Below are 26652 nucleotides of genomic sequence, written 5' to 3' on the forward strand. Positions count from 1 at the left end.
AGTACAAATGCAATGCTTTTAATTAATTGTCTCAACATGAACTAACAAGAACAATTACAATTAAGTATATGAAATATCTATAACTTACACGTTCAAAAACATTATTTCAAGCCAGTTCTGTAGTTGGGAAACTTACATTGGAGGGTTTGGCAGGGGGGGGGATCACGAAAAGAAAAGGGGGTTTGAAACCAATTGCATCAAATTTTGCATTATTTTTACAGTATTAAAAAAATCTTTATGTTTCGTGGGACGGCGCGGCGTCTACCACACTCCCTTCCTCCAGCAATGTTTTAAGCAAGCCCGACATTAGGATTTTTTTTCAAGGAAGATCACTGGATGCAAGGACGGATCCAGAAAATTTTCAAGGGAGGGACGATTGATTTTTATTGCTTACTTTTTGCTATGCATACTGATTTAAAAATATTAATCACTAAGGTTTTGAACCTTAATTCCGAAACACTTCCGGGATAGGGTTCCAAACCCAAACCTTCCTTCTGCCAATATCAATGAAACTCGTCCAAATTTGCATTGTTAGTACTTCATTTTCGAAAAGTTACCTGTGGATAGTCCCTCAAGGGAGGAGCGATCGCCATCGCCTCTCCCTTGAATGTCTGACTGGATGTAAATCCAAAGCAAATAAAAGAAAAAAGAACATGTTTACTTATAAGTGAATTATATCAATTTCTCAAAGATAGGGGTGGCTTTTATCCCTCTTGACCTCAATAAATAATGGGCATGGTTTTAGGTTATAGATAATTTGAAAAGTGAGTCGATTTTCCATATCTGAACTTGCTTACCAACAGCCTTTCAAACTCCAATCTGCTAGCATTTCTGTTAGTTATCACATTACCTACTTGACCTAAAAAAAAGAAAGAAATATCAGTATGTGCTATTAAAAACGATACACCAGCGCACAGTGTACATTGAAAAGAACATATTAACTTTCTTTATAAATTCCCCATCTTTATTCTAGATCACTGCATTAAATGCCACTGCTGTTGATTACAAAAGCATTAATGACACTATTTCAATGTAGCCAATTTAGCATTTTTACCTCTAAATTTAACATTAATACTTGAGATTTAGCACTGAAAATTTGGATCTATATTTTTGTCAGGAAAACTAGCATTATATCTAAATTAATTAGCAGTTTCTACTATTCGGTGAATATATATTTTTTTAGATATTATTTCCAACCGTAAATTTATACCGAAAAGTATTCATTCGAAAATAAGACACGGTCTTAAATTAAGTTTTGCTGGGGGGAACCCCCCCCCCCGCTATGGTATAGTTTCAAGGGATGTCTTATTTTAACCAAAATAGATATTTGCTCTTTGCTCAGTAAAAAAAGAGATTTATTGCCTATACAGCTTGATTTCACACTGTCATTACATCATCTTCATATTTTTCTGTCATATCAATACGTATGCAAGATTACAAAAGCAAGATCATCTTGCCTATAGACTGGATTCATGCTGTCATGACAACATCTTGATATTATCCTGTCATATCAATATGTATGCATATTGATATGACAGGTATGCATATTGATTTGGCGCAAACGCAACCTACCTTGATATTTTCCTGATATTATGCTGCATACACCTTTTCAGTCAATATTGTGGCAGCTTGCTGTCAGCATAAATGGAGTAACATAACGCAAGATGACTTTTCTTGCATGTCAACCTTTATGCAATACGGAGGCAAGATATTTTACTTACTGGGAAGGTGTGAAAAGGAGGTTCATTGCAATTAACATTTTTTAATGCATTTTTGTTGAATTTGTGAACTAAGTTATCATTTTAGATTTACCTTAAAGGACATTTTGCTCAACTTATCATCATTTTTTTTACGGCATAGCAACCAGCGAATAATATAACGTAATTATAAATACTAGAAACAAGGTTGGTTCCAATGCGGTCTTGGAACCAAAACGTCGGATAAGTCGGCCTGTCCCTTTTAAGAGCTTCTACTATAAACGGGTCCTTATGGCATGCGTGTACTGTGGAAGTCGGACTTCACACCAAATTACGGTACAGTTGGGAAAGTGAAGCAGCGCAGCCCAAATTGCCAACCTAGCTGACACACGACAACAACAACGACCGGGCTTAAATACCTGCAGGTCCACCTCCATTGCATCGCGTTGGAGCCCTTTGAAAAAGACAGGCTGACTTATCCGACATTTTGGTTCCAAAACAAAATTCGATCCAACCTCATTTCTAGCATTTATAAATACGTTATAATATTCGCTGGTTGCTATGTCGTAAAACAATTGATGATAAGTTGAGTAAAATGTCACTTAAGGTGAATCTAAAAAGATAACTTAGTTCACAAATTCAACAAAAATGTATCGGGAAATGTTTACTGCAACAAACCCTATTTTCACTTTATTTGTTTTTAATTTGTGTTAATTAAATCGTCTTCATCTACAGAATAAAATAATCAAATATTAATCAGGCAACACATCTAAAGCTTGGACACCAGTTTTCTGCAATGAGGCTTTTGTACAAATACTGTTTTCTTCGCCCGATAATTTTAGAACCAAAATCTCGAATAAGACAGCTCCCCTTAGATAGTGGCCTTACCGCATAGGGCTTGCTGCTGATTACGTGTACTCTCTTTGCCGACGTCCAGGAAAGGCAGTGAACACTTACTCACCGGGCAATACCTTCTTCCCTTCCCGATATCCAAAAAGTCATGGACAGACGTTAGACAAACTAAACTACTAGGCCTTCGTTCGGAAATAATCCACCAGTTACACCGCGTGGTTAGTCCGGTGTTGTTATGACGTATCTGGAATTTCTCTAGGGAGTCTGGTAGAACAGCTGTGCTTCCGAACGCTCGTGGTTCCACCGCGGTAATTCTAGTTCTGCAGTAACGACCTCCAAGAGTAACTTTCGTGATGGGAAAGTCACGTGCGATACGATCAAAACATGAAACACGACTGGATTGGACAATACAGACTTTGTGACGTTTGTGATCTCGCTAACCGCGTCCAGACAGCGGTGCGACAGGTTGCTACCAAGTCGACCGCCAGAAAGCGTCCGCAGCGTTTCTGAACGCGGTTAGGTGACGTCACTGGTTCCACCGCAAGCGTTTCCGAACGCTTGCGGTGGCACTGAGGCGACCGATCCTTGTTTCCGAATGCACCCTAGCTGTTCTCGTGTTCACGTTCTGACCAGGGCCGTGGTAGCCTGATCGGTAGGGCATTGGACTCGGGGCCGGAGGGGCTCGGGTTCGATCCCCGCTGGTCGAAGACCCACCGTCGTCATTAAAGGGGACTGGGCGACGTTAAATATGCTCGTGGTCTCAATGTCCTCCAAGTGAAACGATACCTCTGGGGGGTGCTAGTACCAGGTAGCTATTAGCTCTTGGACTAGTTCTAAATTCTCATTAACTGTTCGATCCGGTGATGGTGCTGCCATCTATCGGTATATAAAATAATGGAGGCAAGGCACTAGTATGCAGACCTCGACATAAATACAGTTGTAGTCAGTTGTGACTCTTGAATAGAAATAGAAATAGAAGTTCTGACCAGGGGCCTCAGTGGCCGAGCGGTCTGAGTGACCGCTTGATATTGGCACACTTGAGGCGGTGGGTTCGACTCCCACCCTCGCTCCGGTTGTACTTTCCCTTCTTTGTGATGTAAATTCTTTCATGTGTTGTTTATATGTCTAATAAAAATATATATATCATGCGTAAGGGAGGCAAAACACTCAGATTGTAGTCCTCATCAAAAACAAACCTGTGCAATTAAGCACCAAAAGAAGAAGAAGAAGAAGAAGTTCTGACCAGGGCCGTGGTAGCCCGATCGGTAGAGTGTCGGATTCGGGGCCGGAGGGTCCTGAGTTCGAACCTCGATGGTCGAAGATCCACCGTCGTCATTAAAGGGGACTGGGCGACGTTAAATAATGCTCGTGGTCTCAATGTCCTCCAAGTGAAACGATATCTCTGGGGGTGCTAGCACCAGGTAGCTATTAGCTCCTGGACTAGTTCTAAATTCTCATTAACTGTACGATCCGGTGATGGTGCTGCCATCTATCGGTATAAAAAAATAATGGAGGCAAGGCACTTAGTATGCAGTCCTTGACATAAATACAGTTGTAGTCAGTTGTGACTCGGAATCGGAAATCGGAAGTTCTGACCGACGGACGTTTCTGTTCTTTAGTTCTAGTTGAACGACGGTCGCAATGGTTGCAACGAAGGCCGATTCTATTTCGGTTTCTTCCGACTTGCGAGTCATTTAAAAGAGATGTTTTCGTATATCAGTTATCTGGAAAATAGGCCGTGTACAGGAAAGAATTGGAGGTAAAGAAGCCCCATTTTTCAGTTTTGCAATAAGTCTTGGCAGCTGCATGCAATTAGTAGTATCCCTCTTCGTATAGATTACGTTAGACTAAGTTGTGGTGATATACATGTAAAACCATCTTCATCGTTTATGATTTATTTAAATCATAGTACTGTTTCAGACCAAAAGGGAAACATTTTGAAAGACATTCCGGACAGGAATAAAGCATTCTATTTCAGCTGCATGCAAAGCTCAAATGATATTATAGGTAATTTTTTTGTGAAGGATGCAAGTTCGTTGACGATGTTGTTAAATATGTGTCCGGAAGAATGCACCAACCAACTTTTACACGCAGTAATAAAAGGTAAGGCTTCGTGTTTACTCCTTTTCATGCAAATTAGTTTCGAACTTTTTTCGTGTTAGTTTCGAACTTTTTTCGTGTTAGTTTCGAACTTTTTTCGTGATGATTTCCAACTTTTTTCACGCTCCATCCATTTGTACGGATGTGACATTTTCACTCATATATCGTTGCCTCAGAACAAGACTAAGACATCTAATCCCAGAAATAGCACAAAGATATCCTATTATTGCTGTGAGACAACAATATATGCACTTTGTTCCCTGAATTTAAACTTTGGCTTTTAGTTGTGATATGCTCGTATATAAAGAAATATATATTTTTTTATAATATGAAGTATCAGCTTTCAGAAAATAATCTTGTATTTAAAGGGAATCGCTACCCCTTAGTATACACGTAATGTTAAACTGCTGTACTATGCACCTTTTTCTCTAAAAGTCAAGATGATAACTTACGATTTTCATTGTTTTCAAGAGATGTCTAAGAGTGTACTGATGCGAAGTTTTAAGGCAATTTTGCTGCGATGCAATTTCAAAAGCCCTTAAAACCACTTCAGGAGCAACCCTGTTCAAATAAGTCTTAAAATATCTTTTAAAAACCGAGCTGATATGTGCATCACATGACGTCCTTTTACTCCAGTTTAATGTCATTTTCTCATTATTGGCAGTTTTAATGTGATTTAATAGTTAACTCTCTAAATATCAACAACAGTGGTCAAATTGAAACCAGATTTAAAAGATGTAACTGATGCATTTGAAATGTGCTAAGCTACTTTAACACTTGTTCCTCACAAACTTCATTATACTAGTAAACTCATGTTCTCTTAATTTTCCCACAATGTTATGATAAACGTCCTACAACGTCTTCAGCTGAACACTGTCTAATTTCTAAAGCTTCCGTCCTTCATAAACAAAAAGTAAACCATCAAGTACGTTGGATTATTTCTGACTATTTTTTCCTAGCATGATTGGATTTAAAATCTGCAAGGTAAATTGAACCATCAACATTTTTTTTAATGCAAGTGAATCGATTCACAGTTTATTTTTAAATAATTTCATCAAAATTTTCAATAAAAATAGTATAAACTGTATATTTTAATATGTAGGATCAATTGCAAAACTTTTATTTCGTACTTAGATAAAAATTTATCATTTGTTCACCTTTTATCTTTTTTTCCAAAGCACCCAGTTTTTGGATATTTACGCAAACCCACAGTAATTAATATAAATATTTACCTCCCCACTGGGTATTCATCCGATCTACATTACTGAGTTCAAATAATATTTTATTTTGTAAATATTATTTTTATTATATTACTTTTAGGATGCATGCAGTGTGAAGTATTTTTAAAGTGCATGATAAAGTATTTAAAGATTATTTTCAACTTCAATTTTTCATTAAATAAAATATATTTTGAAAAAAACAATTTTGAAGCAACAGCGATTATGGTGACTGTTTTAGCTATAATATGGGCAAAACGACTATTTTGCAAGCAAGAATGGCGACTATATTAGTGAAAATGTGACTAAAATGCATAAAAAAAATCCTGGGAAAAAATTTAAAATAATTGAAATTCAATTGTTAAGTTTACACCCTACTTTCCGGAAAAAATTAGTTTTTTTTTTTAAATTTTTTTAAAAGAAAATAAAATGTAATAAAACCTATTCACGAATAGAGATGTGTGATGTTCACATTTTTGTACGAAAGGTTTCGATTTTGCGATGGCGATTTTTGTATAAAGTTTGTTTTGGCGATCAAGATTTTCATAAAAGGTTCGTTTTTGCGATAGTTAATTTTGTAAAATGTTCGCTTTTGCGCTCACGATTTTCGTTAACGATTAGTTTTGCGATTGCGATGTCTGCAAGAAGTTCGTTTCCGCTTCTACTGTTTTTGAAAATTGTTGTTTGCATTCTGAGGGGAATGTCAATAAAAATTTCCCTTTTCATTATCTTGTAACCTTGTCATACATTCATTTTTCGAAAACAAGTGCTAATTTAAATGTGATTGGAAACATAGTGAGTGTCGCGTTTTTAGAGTTTTTTATGCAGTCATACTGACGTACTGTCAGACTCCAAAAATGTAAACTGTAAGTCCAAAAATTGTGATTTTCTTTTAATTAGTGAATTGTATACAGAATCCTAATCTGCATTGAGTCATGTGAGCGTAATTCTAAAAAGAAAGTATTTTTTACTTCCTTTCACCAAAAAAGGAGGTATTATATTCGCGAAAAAAATTTCACTCAAAAATCGGCCTTAATTTACATTTTGCTCTCGCCCGAATGAATATTGAGTTTTTTTGTTCAACCCGACCACACGTGGATAGATGCCTAAGAACGTATAGACACCCGAAATATCCATTTTGACGATACCCGAGTTAATTACAACGATTTTTCTTGTGACGTCTGTATGTACGTTAGGGTGGGTCTTCGTCCTATGGTAAAAAAAAAGGTTTTCGATATCTATCGGGCAGGGCAAGAAAAAGGTGCCAAATGACGTTTTAAGGTTATTTATAAAACTTCATTCGATTAGGAGTTCATTTTTTGCCTCCGGATTGAGTTTGAAGAACCCGTATTTAAGGAGAAAAGTTTATTTTCATAAAAAACTGAAAAAGAAAATTACAAATATATATAAAACAACTTAAGGTTGTCCAAGTATTAATAATTTTTTTTACAAAAACGTTTGATAATCATTTAATTTTCAAAATTAAAAATATTCATCTTAAAATAACTTGAAAGTTCTTACTATTTAGTTTTGGCATAAGTTTCCGGGACTCCAATTGGTTCTTTTTTAAAGCTTCTCTTTTTGCACAATGTAGTTGAAACTTACGTCAATTTTAACTGCCCTTCCACAGGGGTGCCTATCCCCATAGGGTGATGGAACCCCCCTCGCCACATGCTGGGAAGTACCCCCCAGAGCAAGAGCCCCCCCCCCCAAATCTGTAAAATCAACCGTCTTAAAAATTTTAACGCCGCAGTCTGCGCCATGAGCCCCCCTGGTGGCACCCCTGCCTTTCAACAGCCTATGTGTATGGCATGACAGGCATAGTAAACAGTTCTTTTTTGCCTGAAACAAACAGTTGAATATCTTCTTTAGAGATTGAATTCAGTATTGATGGGTCAGACACATTTTTCCAGTCATTGAGATCAATGTAAGATTCTGCATCAAACGTAACAATAAGAATGTGAAAAATTTGTCTGTTGGGAGTCTATTTTGCTGAACACTACGAGACTCTAAAATCCAACAGGCTGCCAATTCACGGATGTGCTGTTCCAAGTCTGTCAGCATTGCAATAAAGTAAATTTTAGGACGTACGAAAACACTTTCTTTGGATTGCGGGATCTATTTTGCACTTCAACTCAGTGGATAAATATCTAGTTGCAGTGATTTTGAACAGCTGCCGAGCCAATCTGTACATAAAGGGTAACTTTTGATAGCAAACTAGATTGGAGCATAAACGTTGACGACTTATATTGCAAGATTATATCAAATTTTCAGAAGGAGATTCCTCTGAAACACACAAAACGTAGAATTCGATTAGCACGAGTTAGCCATAAAAAATGAGACATTTTGTTAGGCTTTGGCTCTTGCCAGGGCAGATTTTCGTGCTATTTTGCGCTTCCGACGAGCCATGTTTTTCTCAATAATTTCTGAAGTGGTGGAGTAAAGTACTGCTGAAGCAATAGCTACTCCAGCCCTGTCGGATACTTCGTATGTATCATATGTCGTTGAAAGCAAATTTAAGTCCAATGTATTGCTTGTAGTAGTAAATTTATCGTAATAAGCATTTGAAGTTTGAAGCTTGGCAAAAGTCCCTTGAATTCATCCTCGCGGTTCGTATCCGATAGAAGAGATGCGATGAAGTAATGATACTAAAACTATATATCTTCAGTTTCTTCTTGAGGCTGAAGCTGCAATTTCTCTTCCTCTCTCATGTTTTTGTTTTTTCCCCGGACAAATATAGTCGTATATATCTTTGCATTTGCAAGATGAAGTGTCAAATAGCAATTTACTAGCTTGGTAAAATGATTCTGATTATTTTCTTAGTTATTTTCAGATAGGATTTCAAAAGATTGCTGCTGCGTTTCAAGAGGTTGATTTTTAGCATCTCTTACTCATTTACGTTGCACAGTAGGCAGGGAGTGTTTGACCTAATCCACACATTTCAGCCAATTCTAACAGCTAAAATGGCAAGTGTGAATTTAAACCAGGTGGAAATTTAAAGTTTCATCACTTGTTTCTGTGAAGTAACATTTATTAGTATTGCCATCATACATGGAACGTATTCTGTTAGGGTAAGGAAATCCAAACTTCAAACTCAATCCGGAGGCAAAAAGACTTATCAGAATGGAATAAAGTTTCACACATGTTAGTTTGAGACCATTTGGCAACTTTTTAATCCCCTGCCCCTTAACGTTTCGAATTTTTTAATTTTGACTCACCCTAATGTACGTATGTATGTGCGTATGTTTACGTATGTGTGTATGTGCGTATGTATCTCGCATAACTCAAGAACGGTATGTTATAGAAAGTTGAAATTTGGTACGTAGACTTCTAGTGGGGTCTAGTTGTGCACCTCTCCTTTTGGTTGCATTCGGGTGCTCCAAAGGGGGTCTTTCACACCTTTTTTTTGGGGGGGGGGGAGTCATTGTTAATTTCAATGCAAACACAAGTGGTATTATAATTTGGCAAACACTTGACAATATATCACCAAGCTTTTAGTCGCCAAGGTTTGTCGCCAACTTGGTGACAAATTTGGCATTTTTTTTTTCAAACCTGGTTTCAATTTGGCCACTATTTGTGATATTTAGAGAGATAACCGTTGAATCACATTAAAATTGCCAATATTGGGAAAATTAATCTGTATAGAATTTTTTTTTTTTTTTTTTTTTGGCTTCGGTTCGCAACAAACTTGGGGTGAAAACATTTGGAGTGTTTCTTTGTTTACTCGATGGGACTATTATCATTAAATTAGCGTAAAAGGAAGTCATGTGATGTACACATCAGCTGGTTATTTACCAGTGTAAAGACCGCGCGTCCCATCTTATGCTTGGCTTTGAGTTACAGAATTAGCAGTCGTACTGCTAATTTTGTAAAGAAATTATACCAGAATGTGTATGTACTTGTTTTTTTAGTGTTCATTGAAAAGGTTTGGACTAAAATCTGCGAAATATTTTTTCAAGTTTTTTTTTCAAAGGCTGTTTAAGGACATTTTTCGGAAAATTTGTAGATACTCGGTTTTTTTTCCAACGGTAACAGTTTCCACTTCTGCTGTGAGAGGTCCCATTGTACATAACACGCAACCAAAATAGATCTAATCAGCCAATATATGACATAAATGTGATTTTATAGAATCTATTTTCTGCATCTGGTGACTATTTTGGAGACTACTTTTCATACTACAGGCTACTGAAGCAACTATTTTAGTTGTAGTGGAATTCTGTGGGAAGCCCTGTATGCACAAATGCAGTTGCAGACAATCCGGGCTCTATGCATTATATCAACCCTTAACTACTATGACCAAAATTGTCGCGCAACTGCGACCGATCATTCTAAATAAGGTAGATTTTCAAATTAAATGTATGAAGTTTTAATTATGTTAACATTTAATTCATTTAACTACATTTTAAATTATTAGTTACGTTCAAAAAAAAAAGTGATCAAAATTACTGTTAAAAGTTACATAATTTAAATATGTATGGCCTTTGTAAATGCACATACAGTATTTTCGCATTGACTTTTTTAGCAAATTTTACGTCATTATAAATACAAAAAACGCATACCTTCTAAAACTGTGAGCTGCAATCGTTGCACAGATTTTTCGAGTATTGAAGGCAGATTGAGTCATTGCATTCAATACATTTATACGCAGTTTTTCTTTTTTTTACTTGGAGGGCGTCTTATGCATGTTTTTCTTGTTTCTAACTTATTCTCTTCATTGCTATAGTAGTTACTTTCTTTGTTATATTCTTCCCCAAGGATCCTTAGCATTTCACTGATTTAAATCTGAAGGTTTGAAGGGACTGCTAGCAGCTGCGATCCGAACATAGGTTTTTAACTTTATCATAGAGCAGTGTTAGCATTTTTAGAGTATTTTTTTTAATTTGGTATTTTAGCTGGGGTCACCTTTGCACTAGTGAAACAATTTTGAACAGACTTTAATTTCAATGTCATAAAGAGTTTTCTCTGAACCTGGTCCTGCTTATCTTAATGATTATATCCTCTCCCCTACCCCCCCCCCCCCCCACCTCCGCTTACGGCAGTTACGATATCTTGCTTCCCTCAAAATGACACCCGTTATTACATTAATTTTTCTTGCAAAAATAGTTCAGGGCTTACTTACAGGGGATGTTCTTTTTTATGCCCAATAATTGATATTTCTTTAATCTCAAAAAATTCATTTGTTTGATTTCACAATAACTACACTTATTCTTGTTCAAAAGAAACATTAATTTAAATTTAAGAGACATATTTATTCAAGTTTTAATTATTCATTACCTTTCAGTAACATTCTGAAATGAACAAAGTCATACAATCATACCTTCGAGTGTGGGTCCAGGGAGATTGGTAATACTGCTGAAAAATGGTTCAGTTTGAGATTCCCATTAACTTCGGACTATTCTGGTCCAAGGGAGTCCTGACCCCCCCCCACCCCCCAAGGTCAGTCAAAGACAATTTAAAAGTGCGTTTTTGGGACTCCGGATGGAGAAATTACTGGGCGAACACCCCGATGGGAGACTACTGTGACCTTCCAAAAATTGTCTTCTTCGGCAAATTTTGTCTGACGATTCGGTAAAATCATCATCATTCGGCAAAATGTGGAGTTCTATTCGGCACAATTATCATCATTTGGCAAAATTTGGAGTGCCATTCGGCAAATTGAGAATTTCCGCCCCCCCCCCCAAATTGAGTTTGGAGAGCTCCTGACCGGAGCTGCTACTTGTGCTCGAGTATATTACACTCATGGTCTCTCCCTCTCGTGTTACAAGGCGTTCTTTTGTAAAAATATCTTAAATAAAGCCTATTTTAGGGGTAGGAGCACCCAGAAAAAACATGCTAGAGCTTCTTTTTGGAATAGGTTCAATTTTCGGGAAAACACGGTAGTAGGCGAACATGGGGCAAAGTGAAATGACGAAGTATTTACTCTGCTTTTAGTGCCATTTATCTGGTAATATTTTAACTATCCCACTCAGAAATAAAATACAGCTGGAGATTAAAGCATTTGGTAATACGGGCAATTTTCCAAAATTGATACTCATATTGTCATATATTTTGTTGTAAGTCAAAAGTTATTTTTGTAACTATAAAATGATAAAGTTGTTGTTATTAACAAATTTTAATATTAATTTAGACCTTCTAATACTCGGTGAAATATTTATTTCGTTATAATATTTTTCTTATTTGTGTTTTAAATAAATATTACAATTAGTCAAGTACATATGGGGCAAAGTGAAATAGTTTATTTCATTTACTCACTCAATCATTTAATATAAATCGCATACGGTTTCATTTATTAATTAATTCATTTACATTTCTTCATTCAGTAACTTATTCATTCATTTACTTATTTTCTCATTCATTCTTTCTTTTACTTGCTCATTTATTTTTCATCACATATTAATTGATTTATTCATTTAATTATTCGCTTATTGTTTTATCTTTTCATTTATTCATTTATTCATTCAACTTTTTATTTACTGCTTTTTTTTTAAAGATATGTTTTGTAATCGAATAGAAAATATTTCACTAGAAAAATATTTTATTTTTCACTTTGCCCCATGAAAAAAAAAAGTGAAAAAATTTCCACTTTTTTGAAGACTCAAATTTACTGCCAAAAATTTAAAAAAATCCTGTTTCAATGCAAGTTTTATTATAAAATACAAAGTTCTTCCCTTATGTACTGTAATTTTCAATGCAAATTTCGTTTCCGATTTGTTCATTTTGAAAAAACTTGGTCATCTTGACCAGTTCACTTTGTCCCACATTCCCCTACTTTAAATTAATTGCACATCATTATATAATGAGCTCTCTGAATCGTATTTGATTACAATTTTCATGTGTCATTATATTTTCAGATGAGAAGGAACTACCAGTGGTGGGCTGTGATTCAAAATTATCCTCCGATTTTGAGGAATTATACGAGCATCGTCAACTTTCGGATGTCACTTTAAAGTCGGGCGATGAGGAATTCAAAGCCCACAAGTTGGTGCTCAGTGCTCGATCGAAGGTGTTCGCAGCGATGTTTGAGCTCAACATGAAGGAAAATCTTCAGAGCATTGTGGCCCTAGAAGAAATTGAGGCGGAAACAGTTCAGGATATGCTACGCTACATCTACTGTGGAAAAGTACGTAAGTTATCTTCTGCAGAAGCCCTTCATCTCTATGTAGCAGCCGACCGTTACGATTTGGAAGAATTACGGGACATTTGCCGGGAAGTAGTTGTGAGGGACATTTCTCTGAACAACGTGTGCGATATTGCTGCAATTGCGGATATGCACAACGATGAATTGTTAATTAGAGGGCTAAAATCTTTCATATCAAGAAATGGAGAGAACATTATAAATACTGAAGAGTGGAAAGCAATGTCTACTAACAACCCAGTTCTAGGTGTGAAGATATTTGAATGGCTTTTCCGGGGAAATGCTCTGTGAATCTTTGTTAGTACAATTAAGGTCAATTATGCTTAAAGTACCCTTTTTGTAAATCGACAAAAATATAAAGCTGAAGTATAATAAACTAGTTTTCATTCCGTACTTTATAATATTATGGTTTATTTATGCCATTTAGTATTATTATTATTATTTTTCTTTCAATTAATTGCTGCTTAGGAGTTTTGGAATATGGTGGATAGTACATTATTATGGACATGACCCGATCAAGTCTAAGTGAGACCATGAGCCAGTGCTCGTGTGGGTCCTCCACTGTCTCCTCTTTCTATGCAAAATACTATCATTCCTATATCCTGGGTTCGATGCCAGCCGGTTGAAGATCCTCTGTGTTCGTTAAATACGTCATAGTCACAAAGTCCTCCAAGTGAATCAATACCTCTGGGGGTGTTGAACCACGGATTGATCTATTTCTGGTCACGATAAAAAAAACATAGCTGACTTCAGGGCTCCATCCAACCGGTTAAACCAAAAAGTGGTAGGTACGGGGGACCCTGGACTGTGACATGTGATTGTAAGCAGTTTTTTTATACGAACCTGTACAAAAGCACATTTACATTAATTCTCATCTCTGTTTCTTCATTAGAAATTTTATTTGTATTTCTATCACTAACCTCAAATATAAATTTTCTTTCTCTACATATGTTAAAATTGGAAATCATAAAGAAGAATAGTGTAAATTAGAGATGCAGCGATTGACAGGCATAGATCCCGAATTTAAAAGCGAATTTTCTTCAATCAAACGTTGTTGAAAAAAGCTCTTGGCAAAAAAGTGCGTTCAAAAAGTTAACAGTAAAAAAAAAAAAAAAACGGAAAATTTAAGGCAAATGTTTTTCAAAATAGTGAAAAAATTAAGTTCTCAGTGAACCAAAAGCGAAATTTGTATCGGCAGAACACGCGTCAGCCAAACACGCCCCCGGCAAACGATCAGACGGGAAAACTTTGAAGCCAATACAAAATTAAAATAAAAGTGGTAAATATGAAGGGACAAAATTCTGAAATCTTCATCGATATTTAATGTTTTAAGTAATAAAATAAACATTTTAAGAGTGAGGACTTTGAAAAACGATGAGAAAAATATATTTCCATCTTGCTGAAATAAAATGAAATGTTCCAAACAATTCTAAAACTTTATTTTAGAACGAAGACTACCAAATGTTCCATCAAAGCGGAGATTGTGAAATGATCGAATTCACAGCAAATACTTTTCGCTAAAATATTTGGAAAGAAGTATTCCAGTTTTGTTTTATCTGCATGTTAGATTTTCTTTATTTTCCAGAATATTTTCTATGTTTAAATATTCATATAATTCGAATATTTGCTCCATTTCAGATTGAACTGTTCTCTGAATAAAATAAATTTCAGTTGAAAACGTGTTTTCAAGGGAAAAAATGAAAGTAATGATAGGAAACAAATACTAGCTATCAGGGCCGATCCTAGGGTGTCGGCCGCCCGTGTGCAGAGATCTAATGTGCCGCCCCTCAAGAGTAATTTGCATATTTTGACTAATCTTTGACGTCCATATAAATATTTCTTCAAATTTCTATATCAAGTTCTAGTTTAAAAAAGAAAAAAAAACAAGAATGATGAACTTATAAAAAGGAAGAAAAGTTTTATAGTAAGAAACTCCTTAGGTACAATTTATATCTTTGAAGAAAGTAATAGATACCAAAATTTACTAGTCGTAAAAACGCATTTCATAGTCTGTCTTCGGTGACATCAGAGAAATTTTGGAGGAGGGGGAATCAGGGGAGGGGGGATTGCTCCCAGAAAATTATCGAAATTGGCGTACGAAAAATAGTTTTAGTGATCTTTAGTTGTGTTTGATTGCAAGGAGAAAAGAGTCGGGTATATTCAAGGGCCATGGAGAAATTTTCAAAATTGACGTCAAATGTCGCAATTTTAGGAACTTCTTCGAGACTTCAGGGGAAAAGCAATGTTGGAGTTCTCTCCTAAAATTCTTTCAAAATTGAAATCAATTCGAAGCTATTTTTTGTGACCGTAGCTTAGGAAAGATCAGCGCTCCTCCCGAAAATTTTCCGAAACTGAAGTTTTAAACAAGCAGTTTTGGGTTATCTTTGTTGATGTTGCTAGAGGGAGGGAGATTCAATCATCTCCTATCGAAAGTTTTCGAAATTGAAGTTTAAAACGCAAATTTAGGCTGTCTTTGGTGACGGTAGGAGATCTGTCGGCTTTCAGCCGGTAATTTTTCGGCACTATTGTTTCAAAAACCCATTTTTGGCCATATTTGAAAACGATAGGGAAAAAGGGAAAATATTCCGAACCGGAAATATTTTTCGGAACTAAAATCCATTTTAGGTTATTTTTGGGAAGGAAGGGTTTTGGAGCTCCCAAGTGGATATTTCTAAAAGCGCAATTTTATGCTATCTTTGGTGACGTTAACAAAACTGGGAAGCTTCGGCTTATCTTTGGGATATTTTTCGATATTAATATCTGAAAAACAAAACTATACACCTTTTGTGCATCTCAACTCGACGATTGATGGGTATATGCCCTAGCGCCGTGAAAAGTTACATAAGCCTGGCATTTCTCCTCCAGATGTTTTAGAAAATCGTATTTTACGCATTGTTTGATAACGATGGGACAAAGAGCGAGTGGGGGTTTAGTGTGCCCTCACGAACTGTTTTTTGAAACTGAAGTCAATTTCAAACTGAGGGGGTGGGATTAGGGGCCTCTCTAAAGACGCTAATTGAGACTATCTTTGGTAGTAATGTTTGGGAATGGATTTCAGGGTCCTCCATCGCAAAAATTTCAAAAAAGAAATGCTAAAAATGTCATTAAGCAAATTTTGATGACATTAAGAAGGGCTGTCCTCTGAAAACACATTTTGAATTTTAAAGCCAACATTTTCAGGCTATGTTCGATGAAGTTAAGGTGGAATGGTGAATCAGAGATTTAATTGGGTCCTTAAGATTGGTATTTCAAACAGCAAAATTTTCCAAAATTAAAATCCTATAAACGCAATTTTAAGAATTCTTTAGTCTTGTCAAGGAGGTCATGGCATCCTTTTGGATCTTTGTTTTGGAGTTACGTTTAAATTTATTACCCGGGGCTAGAGCCCTGATCTGAAACCGGGAAGTTCATTCGTGATTTTAATTCGAAAAAAATGCTGTAAATGGGGAAAATTACTAAATTTTAGTTCGTCATTCATATATGTTTGACTCTCGGGAGATTCGCAATTTTCCACTGTCTCTCCACGCATCCGCGATTGTTGAAAACAGAATTTGTTGTTTGAAATGCTTGCGAGAGTATCTAATCAGTATAGCTTTTTTAAAATATAATATATAAAATATGTCTTCATTGTTTAGGTCTATAAAAGCTTGGGGTGTAAACATTAGTGGCCGCCCTGGGCCCTGAGTGCTCCTTTTAGAAGGCACCCTTTCATGCTTCAGGAGGGGGCCATTTCCTTCATCTCCCCTCCCCTGTATCCATGCCTGATTACCGGTTCTGTCACAAATTTTGCAACCAAATAAAGCATGTATGTGAAGAGTAGATATTAATGGACAATGAACCAACACAATGTTCCCTAACAACCTATTTTTCTTAAACTATGCTATGCTGTCGGGAAATCGGCACTTACTTTGATAATTGAATGTTTAAAATTCAGCATTTTTATTTGACTTATTATAAATTATCTTGTGAGAAATTCTTGAAAAATTTTGCTTGATTAAAAGAACTATATGATGCGGCCTGGGGCCGCCCCTTGCTTTGGCCGCCCTTGTGCGGTGCACACGCTGCACACCTGCTAGGATCGGCCCTGCCAGCTATTTAATTAACTAAAGCTTTATGTTAAAATTCAGAATTTAAGAAGTAGGAAATACTGTTGCTTGAACATAAAAACTACATAATAAAAGTCAAGAACGGAAAAGAAATTAGGTATAGAAAATTTGTTTCAGTTCAGTAATTGTATTCTTCATATCTATAATTTGAGGAGTCAAGTGTTAGAAGGTAATATAGATTAATGCGAAGGTTTGCGGTTGAATCGGTTACGAAATTTGTAAAGAGAAAGGAGTAAAACTATGCATTAAAAGGGACGAACAGTGAAAAGAATGAAGAATGAAGATCATAACATAGACCTTTACTTTACAAATAATTGGGATTTCAGTTACGAAACAATGACAATGATGAAACAAATACTGCCCTATACCTGCCGACGGCAGTTTTGTCGTTGGATGCAACGTCTTTAAAGGGTACAAAACTTGTTAAAGATAATATGAACTAGTGTTTCATAATTAATGCCATTCATTTTAATAGCAATTTACACTGAAGTTAAAAACAAAATTTTTGATACCAATCTAATCAACGTAAACATTTCTCAAGAGCACAGAAATGGCTTCATACTTGATGCAGGGAATTTTAAAATTTCCTTTCCTAAACTGGGTTCAAGGGAAAGGTAGACAAGATGTAAACAAAGAAATGCGCCATTCGGCGACTTCCAGCAAGTGTTTTGCTTGGACAAAAACAAATTGATGCCAAGCAGGTGGTGAATAAGAATACCATTGTTTTATTTTATTTTTTTATATCTATTATTACTCCAGAAAAAATCGCCAAAGGTGGCCCATAGGGGCAAATATTCTGGCAACCTGTTTGTTTACTTCTGGTCTACCTTTTCCGTGAACGCTAGTTGTTACAAAACGCATTCTAAATCGTTGTTATTTATAAAACAATCAACGAACAATAGCTACAAAAAGAAAGAAAGGTAAAAAACTGGATTTTATTTTGGACATTACGAAAAAAAGTGAAATATTATAAATTCGGTTACAATACAAAAATTGTGCGTAAATGCAAAGTTTCAGCGTTATGTTATATATGTGTTTTCTACTGAAACTGGAATAATCAGTTTCGACTTCCCCTCCCACTGACTCTGAACTGCGAGTTGATAAATGTCAAAAGTCCTGACATACTTCCCTTACCCTTCTCTTACTTGGGCGAAGATAAGGCACATGACCGTGAAAGAACTGTCTGAAAGATTCATCGACATATTTTATGACAAAAGAAACTTCCTGCGACACGATCATCCTTTTAAAGCAGGAAATATTCCGGATTTGAAATTTCTATTAGATTTTGTGATTCAAATGCTTTCATTTTGTGAAACGGAATATTTGCTGAACGAGGAATCATATGCTGTTATTTTTTTTTCTGTTGCTCGCATTTAAAATTGTGTTCAAAAAGCACAGTGTACTTTAATTTGGGTTTTATCAGTATTTCTTCGTAACAGGGGATAAAGACGTGTGACCCTTCCAAAAATTTCCCTACCCTGCGACTTTTTCGTTTCACGGTTCGATCAATTAGGAGACAATGTTAAAATTTTGCAATTTTTTTCTTCTTTTCTTAAATCAATAGGGCCCCTCCTCCCTGTTTGTTTTGTTCACAAACCCCCTTTCACCGTGGTCCTCGAGCAATTTTCATGTGGTCCGCGAACAGCTGCGAAAATTAATCATTTTTATAGTTGTAGTTAAATTTATTGAAGAAAACTCGGATTCATCTCACTTCACCCTAAAATAATTGTTGTGAAAATATTATTTCTATCGTATATGGTTTGCTTAGGATTCGGAAGGGCACCAAATGGCCCTCTGGGGGGCAGTGAATAGGCGGCTAGTAGAGATGAGCCCTCTTTTCTTCTCCGGCCTCCAACACTTAGTTTCCCCCAAAACAAGATATTAATCGAAAGTCTGTTTTGTCTGGGGCAGAGACATTCGGAAAGTTTTTTTTTTGAAAGCTTCAGCAACGACTTCAAATAAATGAGTTGACAATGGGGGTATTTCCATCCGTCACAAGCGCTACTTTTAGTCAATGAAATTGGTAAAAACAGCAAAAAAAAAAAAAAAAAAAAAAAAAAAAAAAAAACATAGAACCAGAAAATACTTTTATTTTCCCAACGTTTCATTCTTCAGTATTATTATTATTTTTTTAATGTCAGATTTTCAAAACAAAATGTCTCATCGTGTAACGTCACAATTCAAGAAAGCGTGTAGTTGCCTCGTATGGCAAGCTATCGCCTTCAGTTGAGTTTTCAATGCGAGTAATAATTAGCGGAACCAGAATTGTTAGTTAAATAAAATACTCATTTGGCAAAGTGTGGCAATGTCCTGAAACTTTATGCTGGTGACCCTAGTGGCTTGTTTACTAAAGATGTCAGTATCGAAAATGAGAACAATGACTGAACGTCTTTTAAGATTTTTTTAAAGAGAGAAAATAAGTCTAGGAAAAAAAGTAACTCAGCCCATGTTTTCAACCATGCACTTTCAGAAAAAATATAAAAAATATTTTTGAAAAATGGGGAACAACCTAGTTTTTGTTCAAAAAAAAAAAAAAAAAAAAACTTTTGACCGCACGGAAAACTAAAAGCAAGTGAAAATGCCAGTGTGCATGGAAAATAAGAATAAAAATAACATGTCACTCCGAAAACTATAGTGCTAATAACTTGCCCGAATTTCTATTTGAAATTAATAGAATTTTTTATATAAAATATTTTAAAACAGGTTGTGTGCATGACTTTTGGAACACTCTCTATTACAAATTTTGAAAGGAATGAACTTACATAATTATTTTCCGTGAATAACTATTGCAGATGGAAAAAATAGCAGAGTATAATATTAAGAGCAAGAGATTGAATTCGTAATATTCTTACACTTACTGGTGAGGAAGGAAATAGCGAATAATCGTTTCCATGGAAACTAAAAGACAAGAATAAATGAGGAAGAAAGATGGTTTGCTGTGATAAATGACTTAAGTATCTATTCTAGAAACCTCAATACCAATTTTTTATGCTGTTTTATGAAAAATATTACTGGAATTCCATTGGGACCTTAGATTGCTGTAGTTAAAGGTAAATAACACTGGGGAAAAGTGATTTGGTGTTCTAAGATCCTTGAGTTGTTTCTGACTAACTTATGGTCTTGGAATCTAAAAATGTTCTTACCCAGAAAACCATGCCATCCTCACATATATAATAGCCAATTCACTGATCTAGAGCCGCTAAATAGACAGGCCGACGCATCAGCTTAAGTTTAGCCATTTTGGATCGGATTTTTCATTGTTGCACTTTTAGGGTTACTACAGCAATGTTTCGGGTTTCGCCAAATTTGCTGAAATGTAATCAACAATTCACGTGCCGCTAATAATCGCTCGCAGTGAACAATCACCAAACATAATTACTCACCAGAAAAGACAACCACTCAAACACGCGCTCCGATCCAAAAAGGCTGATCTTAAGCTGATGCGCCGGCTCGTATATATAGGGGCCTTACACTGATCTGTATTGCTCCTGACGTCACCAACAATGAAACTCGCGCCATAGCATGATAATTTGATAATATTCTTTGGTAATGTTTGACATGCAGGGAAATGGAAAAGAATTTTTGTCCATGATATTCCCACGGCAGAATAATTCAATTTAGTGTTGCCCCTCAAAATTCAAAATTACAATTTCAAAAGTAGTAATTTGACCATATTTTACAAAACTAAAAAAGCTACAAATGCTTCACAGGCTTCATTCTGTCTTGCCACAGCTCAAAATTAAGCAGAAGTATCGAGTAATTTGATAAATTTTAACGAAAACGGATTTTTCTCCCTTAATCACTGTTTATTTTCTTTAGCTCAAGCAAAAATAGGTTGTGGCAAGTTGTTTGAAGGAAGCCTGCTAAAATCTTCTAAGTAGTTTTGGAAATTTAAGAGAAAAAACAACTTTCTTTGAAGTAAAGTATTTTAGAAAAACTCGACTCGTTTAGAGCAAGAGATGCTTTTACCAGCTGTGATTGGACGAGTTTCCCACCGTTATTTAGTTTTGATATCTTTCTGGAATCTCTTTCAAAGTGAGAAGATGGTTTGACATCCGTTCCATTTCCATATTTTTTTTCATTCCACGTCTTTTTGCGTTGGCAGTAGTTCAAACTTTTTTTAAATACGATTACTGCAAAAATGGTCTGAGATTGAATTAGTTAAAAAACGTAATGATGTTTTATTTTTGTTTAATATGAAGCACAAATTTTAATTTCAAGTTATTATTATTCAGAAAAAAATGTATATATGTAATTCACAATTTTTTTAGTATTATATTTTATGCAAGTGTAGCATACTGAATAAAACTTACCGACTATTGTAGCAAAAATAAACACGCCTATCAAATAGCTGATAATCGTAAACAGGTACCTGAAAAACAAAGTAATTTTTAGGATTATTTTCTTTTTTTACCAGGGAAGTAGCAGCTTCTAACAATGAATCACTAAATTACTACTCTAAGTACACTCTTTAGAGGGAAAATTTAAACATCAAGAAGGAATTGTCAGCATGAAATAAAATTTTACACACTTAGAAGAAAGTAATTAAAAAATGTGTGAAAGTAAAATGATAATTTATTACTGGAAAAATCCCATCTAAATGGAGGTTTTAGTACCTCATGTGTTATGTCACCTTGTACCACAATTACTGAAAACGCGCAACTAATTCGATCAAACTCGTAGGTTGTCCAATTTACCGTCTCAAGTGATCCCAGATATGCTCTATTTGTGACAAATCAGGGAATAACGCAGATCAGAGAAGTTGATAATGTGGATGAGGAAGTCCCCTGACACCCTTGCTATGTGTGACCGAGCATTTTCCCGGTTAAAAAATGGCTCCTGAGCTTAGAATAGGGGTTAAAATGGAGGGAGCAAGTCCAATCATTGGCTAAGCAAAAGCTTGGACAATGAGCTCAAGTCACGTGACTCAACAACGACGAATGGTTGACGCGTTTTGCGTGAAACTAGCGAAATAAACCTGATTTCCTTCACAATGCTCTTCTTTAAAATCTATCAGGTGACTTGGGGTCTTCCCTTCACGAATGAAAGTCTTCAATCCCTCCATTTTATCTCCTCTGAATGCTCCTGAGAGCCCAGTATGAGTGCCATCACACGTGACTAAAGCAAAAAACGTGCCGTTTGGCTGACGTGGTGCAGTGGATCAATAGTAGAGGTAATCATGCTTTGTATATGATAGCAGCCTGTAACATCACTCCAGTTGTGGGAGCGGTGTGCTGCTGAAAAGCAAATGCACTGTAATGGCATTCAGAATGGGGTCTCCTCAAGTGTCATCATTGCCCAAATTTAATCTGGATTCATGGATGAAAGATGATTTGGATCTATTCGTTTGTAGTCCAATCCCGTCGAACTCTACACTTTTCTAAGTAGAGGCAGTGTGAAAGGCCTAAGAGTGCATTTGCTTTTCAGCGGCCCACCTTACCCATAAGTGTGACACAAGAGGTGGAGGGATGTCAAAATTGTCGGAGAAAAAGAATCATTTAAGAGCAGCCCCTAAGTGAAACTTTACTTGAGGAGTTTACTTTCAAAACGGATTATATTCCACTTTTAGAAAAAAAAAACAATTTTTTTTATCGTTTTCAGAATCTCTAATATAAGCCCTATCGACCCATGAATTTCTTTCTACTCGAAGTGGTTTGTACCAACCGTTAAAAAATGCGTAAACATTGGTTTTACCACCTAAACGGTGTATACCCATCCATTATTTCTCGTTCGGTCTTTTACAGCAAAGTGGAACTTATCCGTTATTTTCCGGTACCCACTCATTCACTTTCATATCAAAAGGGCACATATCCAAATTTGAATTTGCCACTTCTTACTCAAAAATAGTTCTCAAATAAAATAGTGCAGCGAAGCCCTGGCTGAGCAATTGTAATCAAACTTGATACCCGTCCGTATTAAGAGATCGCAGCACCTTGGGCCTTGTGCAAGTCTGTTATCAGTTAGGCAAGCTCGACCTCAAACTGTGACTACTAAATTAATATTAAATAATTAATATAACTACACTGTAAAAACGATTCAGAAACGTTCCTGGAAAATAATAGGCGGCTGATGTGCCCAATTTCTTCCAGTAACATATCTTGGAAAAAACCAGGAACGTTTTCCGCTAAAAGTCAGTAACTTTTCTGAAATTAACCTTGAAACTTTATGAAGAAATGCGAAATCTCCCCTGTTAAAGTCAATCATGTCTCTAGAAAGATTAAATAGGTTTAGTGTTATTGATTAGAACCTTCTTGATTTACCAAGAAAGGCTCCATAAAAATCGAAGCGACCACCGCCAAAGCTATGCAAGAGGGAACCAACCATATGTCTTGTCTGCAATTCCTGCCTTGCAAAGACTGTAGCTATCCATTGACTTTTTCGCTCTCATTAGGAGCTTAGTCAACCTGGATAGGCCGTAAACAACCTTAGGCCGATACACTTAATAAACACGTTCATTCAATCTTTAAACTGGTTGCTAAAAATATTTTCCACAACAGTGAAAAGTCTGCACGCGTACAACTTGTACCGATTCAGGAAACTTTTTTGTGAAGATACTTGTTTTATGGGGAAATAGGTGAAAACGTGTGAAATCCCGAGACGTTCCACGGAAATAATCAGTAACGTTTCGGAATTTTTTACAGTGTATTAAATTATGATTAATGACTGATTAGATTGTAATAAATGGAAAAATTGTGATAAAACTTGTGATCTATTAATACCTATATACAACGCTGTTATTTGAATCGGCGTGGGTGGTTTTATTGTTCATACTTAATAAGATCGAAGGTCCTTTTTTTTTAAATGTTTAAGAAAAAGATTGAAGCAAGAACAAATGAATAAAGTAGAGTAAAAGAAAATGTAATAAAAACTGTTAAATATTTTGTTTCATGCAAATAAAGTTTGTTTCTGAAGAAAATGCGTATTTTTTTTTCCAAAAGGGATGATATCCATTGTTTTACAACGAAAAGGAATACATCTAAAATAAAATTGGCAATTTAGGTCTGGCAAAATTGAGGAGAAACTACTCAGACTTATGCCAATCATCACTTGTTATTCTACAAAAACATTGTGAGAAATTCGAAATTCTAACAGTTAGTGTTTATGCGTAAAACGTTTTATTCGGTTTGCCAAAAAAGTATAAAACTGGATGTAAGCCGTTTTGAAAGTAAACTCCTCACTTGTTGTGTCAATTAATTTAATTTTGAGCAAGAATTTTTCGTTTATAATAACTCTTCCCAAGAACTCTTGGTTTTAAGCCATATAGCCAATCCTAGTGGAGTATTTCATATACATACAAGGACTCTCTTGTTCAACCTCAACCCCCTAAAAGATAAGTTTTGACTGCGCTTGTGAGAAATCATAGTGAACATTCAACTCTCAATGTGATTGACACAGCATAAGCTTTTACAAAAACACAAGAAAGCTGGCATTTAAGTGTAAGTATCTTTTTGTTCAACTAGAGAAGACATGAGGATCTTTTGCACTGAAATGCCACAATAAATCTCTGAATTTATTGTGGCATTTGCATGAAAATGCCACATGAGCATTTGGGGGAAAAGTTGCATGAGCAAAATTTTGTGGATCTTTGCTTTGTATTTTTTGTCGATTTTTAAAGAAACATACAAACAAAAGGTTCTTTTTGCCATACTGTATTCTATATCATGGAATCATAGAAATATAATCCTTATATATTATTTCTGTAGCCTGTTTTTGGTTTCTACGCCAAATTTCCCTCAATTCTTGATCGATTTCTTTTATTTATGGCTTATTTTGTAGCTTATGGTGCTGGCTACTGACGAAAAATAGACCCAAGGTCTGAAAATTGTTTTTTTTAGCCGAAAAACCTGTTTTAAAGAACCAGAATGAGGTTTTCGGTCAAACTTATAACTTTAATTTGCGCTATGACCGACAGAGCTGAGTAGCTTGATCGGCAGAGCGTTCTCTTCGTAACCAGGAGATTACGTGTTCGGGCCCACGTCCGAACGATCTGCACCAATAAAATTAGAGAAATATCGTGCATTACATGAACACTGAATTAAATGAATAACAACTGTGAGGGAATGGAATAAATGGGAAGGAAACGCTCCTTGCTGATATGAAAACACTCAGTGATTTTGTGCTAAATTACTTCGAAATTGCACGTGTTTTTTTTTTTTTTTGAAGCTTTGGCTCTGGAAAGAAAATTAAAGCATAATGTAAGCGAAAATATAAGTAACAGGTTTAAGATTTCAGACTACAATAGAATTGTTTTTTGTTCAGAAAAAAAATAATAAATCGTATATTGAAATACATATTCTTCTAATGAGTTTTTGACTCTTTGTACAAATAAATAAAATACTACCTCAATTTGAAGGGTAAAATATATATTTTTTCTTCTTTTTGCTAAAAAACAAATAGCTTATCACATTTTTACTACATTCGAAAGCATAGTTCAATTTATTTTGTATTTTAACCGTGCTGTTAAATGATGAACACGTGCTGCCATCTAATTTATAACGGTTTAAGCTGCCTCCGGTAACAAATTGTAAAAATTTTCAAGAATAAAAAAATGTTTCTTCAATATCTTATCTTATATATTATTCCCTTCTCATTTTAAAACTTATCAGGCTGGCTAATGAAGAAAAATAGACTTACGGTTGAAAAATCAAGTTTTCGAAAACGTCCCTTGCTGTTTCAAAACCTTGATGCTGCCTGTAGTTCTTTTGCATTTTTAAAAGCAAAGTTCTAATGCAGTTTTCCATTTTTTACGTTGCTTTAGGCAAAGAAAAGAAAATAGCCTGTGTGTGTGTTCATATTTTGATAAAGCTTAAAAGCACTGGACTTAGTTGTTCGGTTAAATTGATAAGTTTTTTTCGGTAGAGCGTTCGGCTATAAACTATCTGAACTTCGGGCAAGTTTGGGCTGTCCGATATAATATCAAATTAATATTAGTATTACGCATTACATGTACTCATAACATACAAACGTAATAAAATAAATGCAGTGGGAATTCTGCTTGGTGTTTCGACTCCTTTATGCAGGCTACAGTAATCATTCGGATAAGTTGACTGTTAATCGAAGAGTGTTCTTCCCTTTTTTTAAGCTTTGACTACATCCAAACCACTCAGCATAATGTAAGCATAAAAAAGTATTAGATTTACCTAAAGGAAATCATTTTCGTGCAGAAAAACATTTTCATTGTATGCTGAAATGTAGATGTTTCTAATAGCAGTGTTCAATCTTTTGTACAAATGAAAAAATACTACGCCAAATTAAAACTACGAGTTTCAATCAGTAAACCTTTAATTTTTTATTCGCGCGAACACGATATAAAGCAATAAAATTATTATCAACTTCATTAGCAAGAAATCATTTTCTACTCCTCTGCTTTCTGCTGAAAAAAAAAAATACATTTTGTCTACGTTCGAAAAATTACACTTAAAAAACGGACTCAGTTCAACTGGTTTTGGTTTTGAATTTTAAGTGTTTCTATCAAAAGAGAAACATGTGCGGGCATTTAAGCCGTAATGGTTAAAGCAACCTTCTATGTGAAATAGTTCAATATT

At 35.5% G+C, this 26652-nt stretch overlaps 1 protein-coding gene across 1 annotated transcript in view; it reads right to left on the reverse strand.

The window, feature by feature from the left end:
• The window catches only part of LOC129228611 (cyclic nucleotide-gated cation channel alpha-3-like), a 107532-nt gene that overhangs the window by 36429 nt on the left and 44451 nt on the right, over positions 1-26652 (reverse strand). Inside the window, exons 5-6 of the mRNA XM_054863292.1 lie at positions 21421-21479; positions 798-859 (exon numbers count right to left, since the gene is read on the reverse strand). Coding sequence (XP_054719267.1) covers positions 798-859; positions 21421-21479 — 121 coding nt within the window. The remainder of the gene's footprint in view (positions 1-797; positions 860-21420; positions 21480-26652) is intronic.

The sequence above is a fragment of the Uloborus diversus genome, chromosome 8, assembly GCF_026930045.1.
Source record: "Uloborus diversus isolate 005 chromosome 8, Udiv.v.3.1, whole genome shotgun sequence".
Taxonomy (NCBI): domain Eukaryota; kingdom Metazoa; phylum Arthropoda; class Arachnida; order Araneae; family Uloboridae; genus Uloborus; species Uloborus diversus.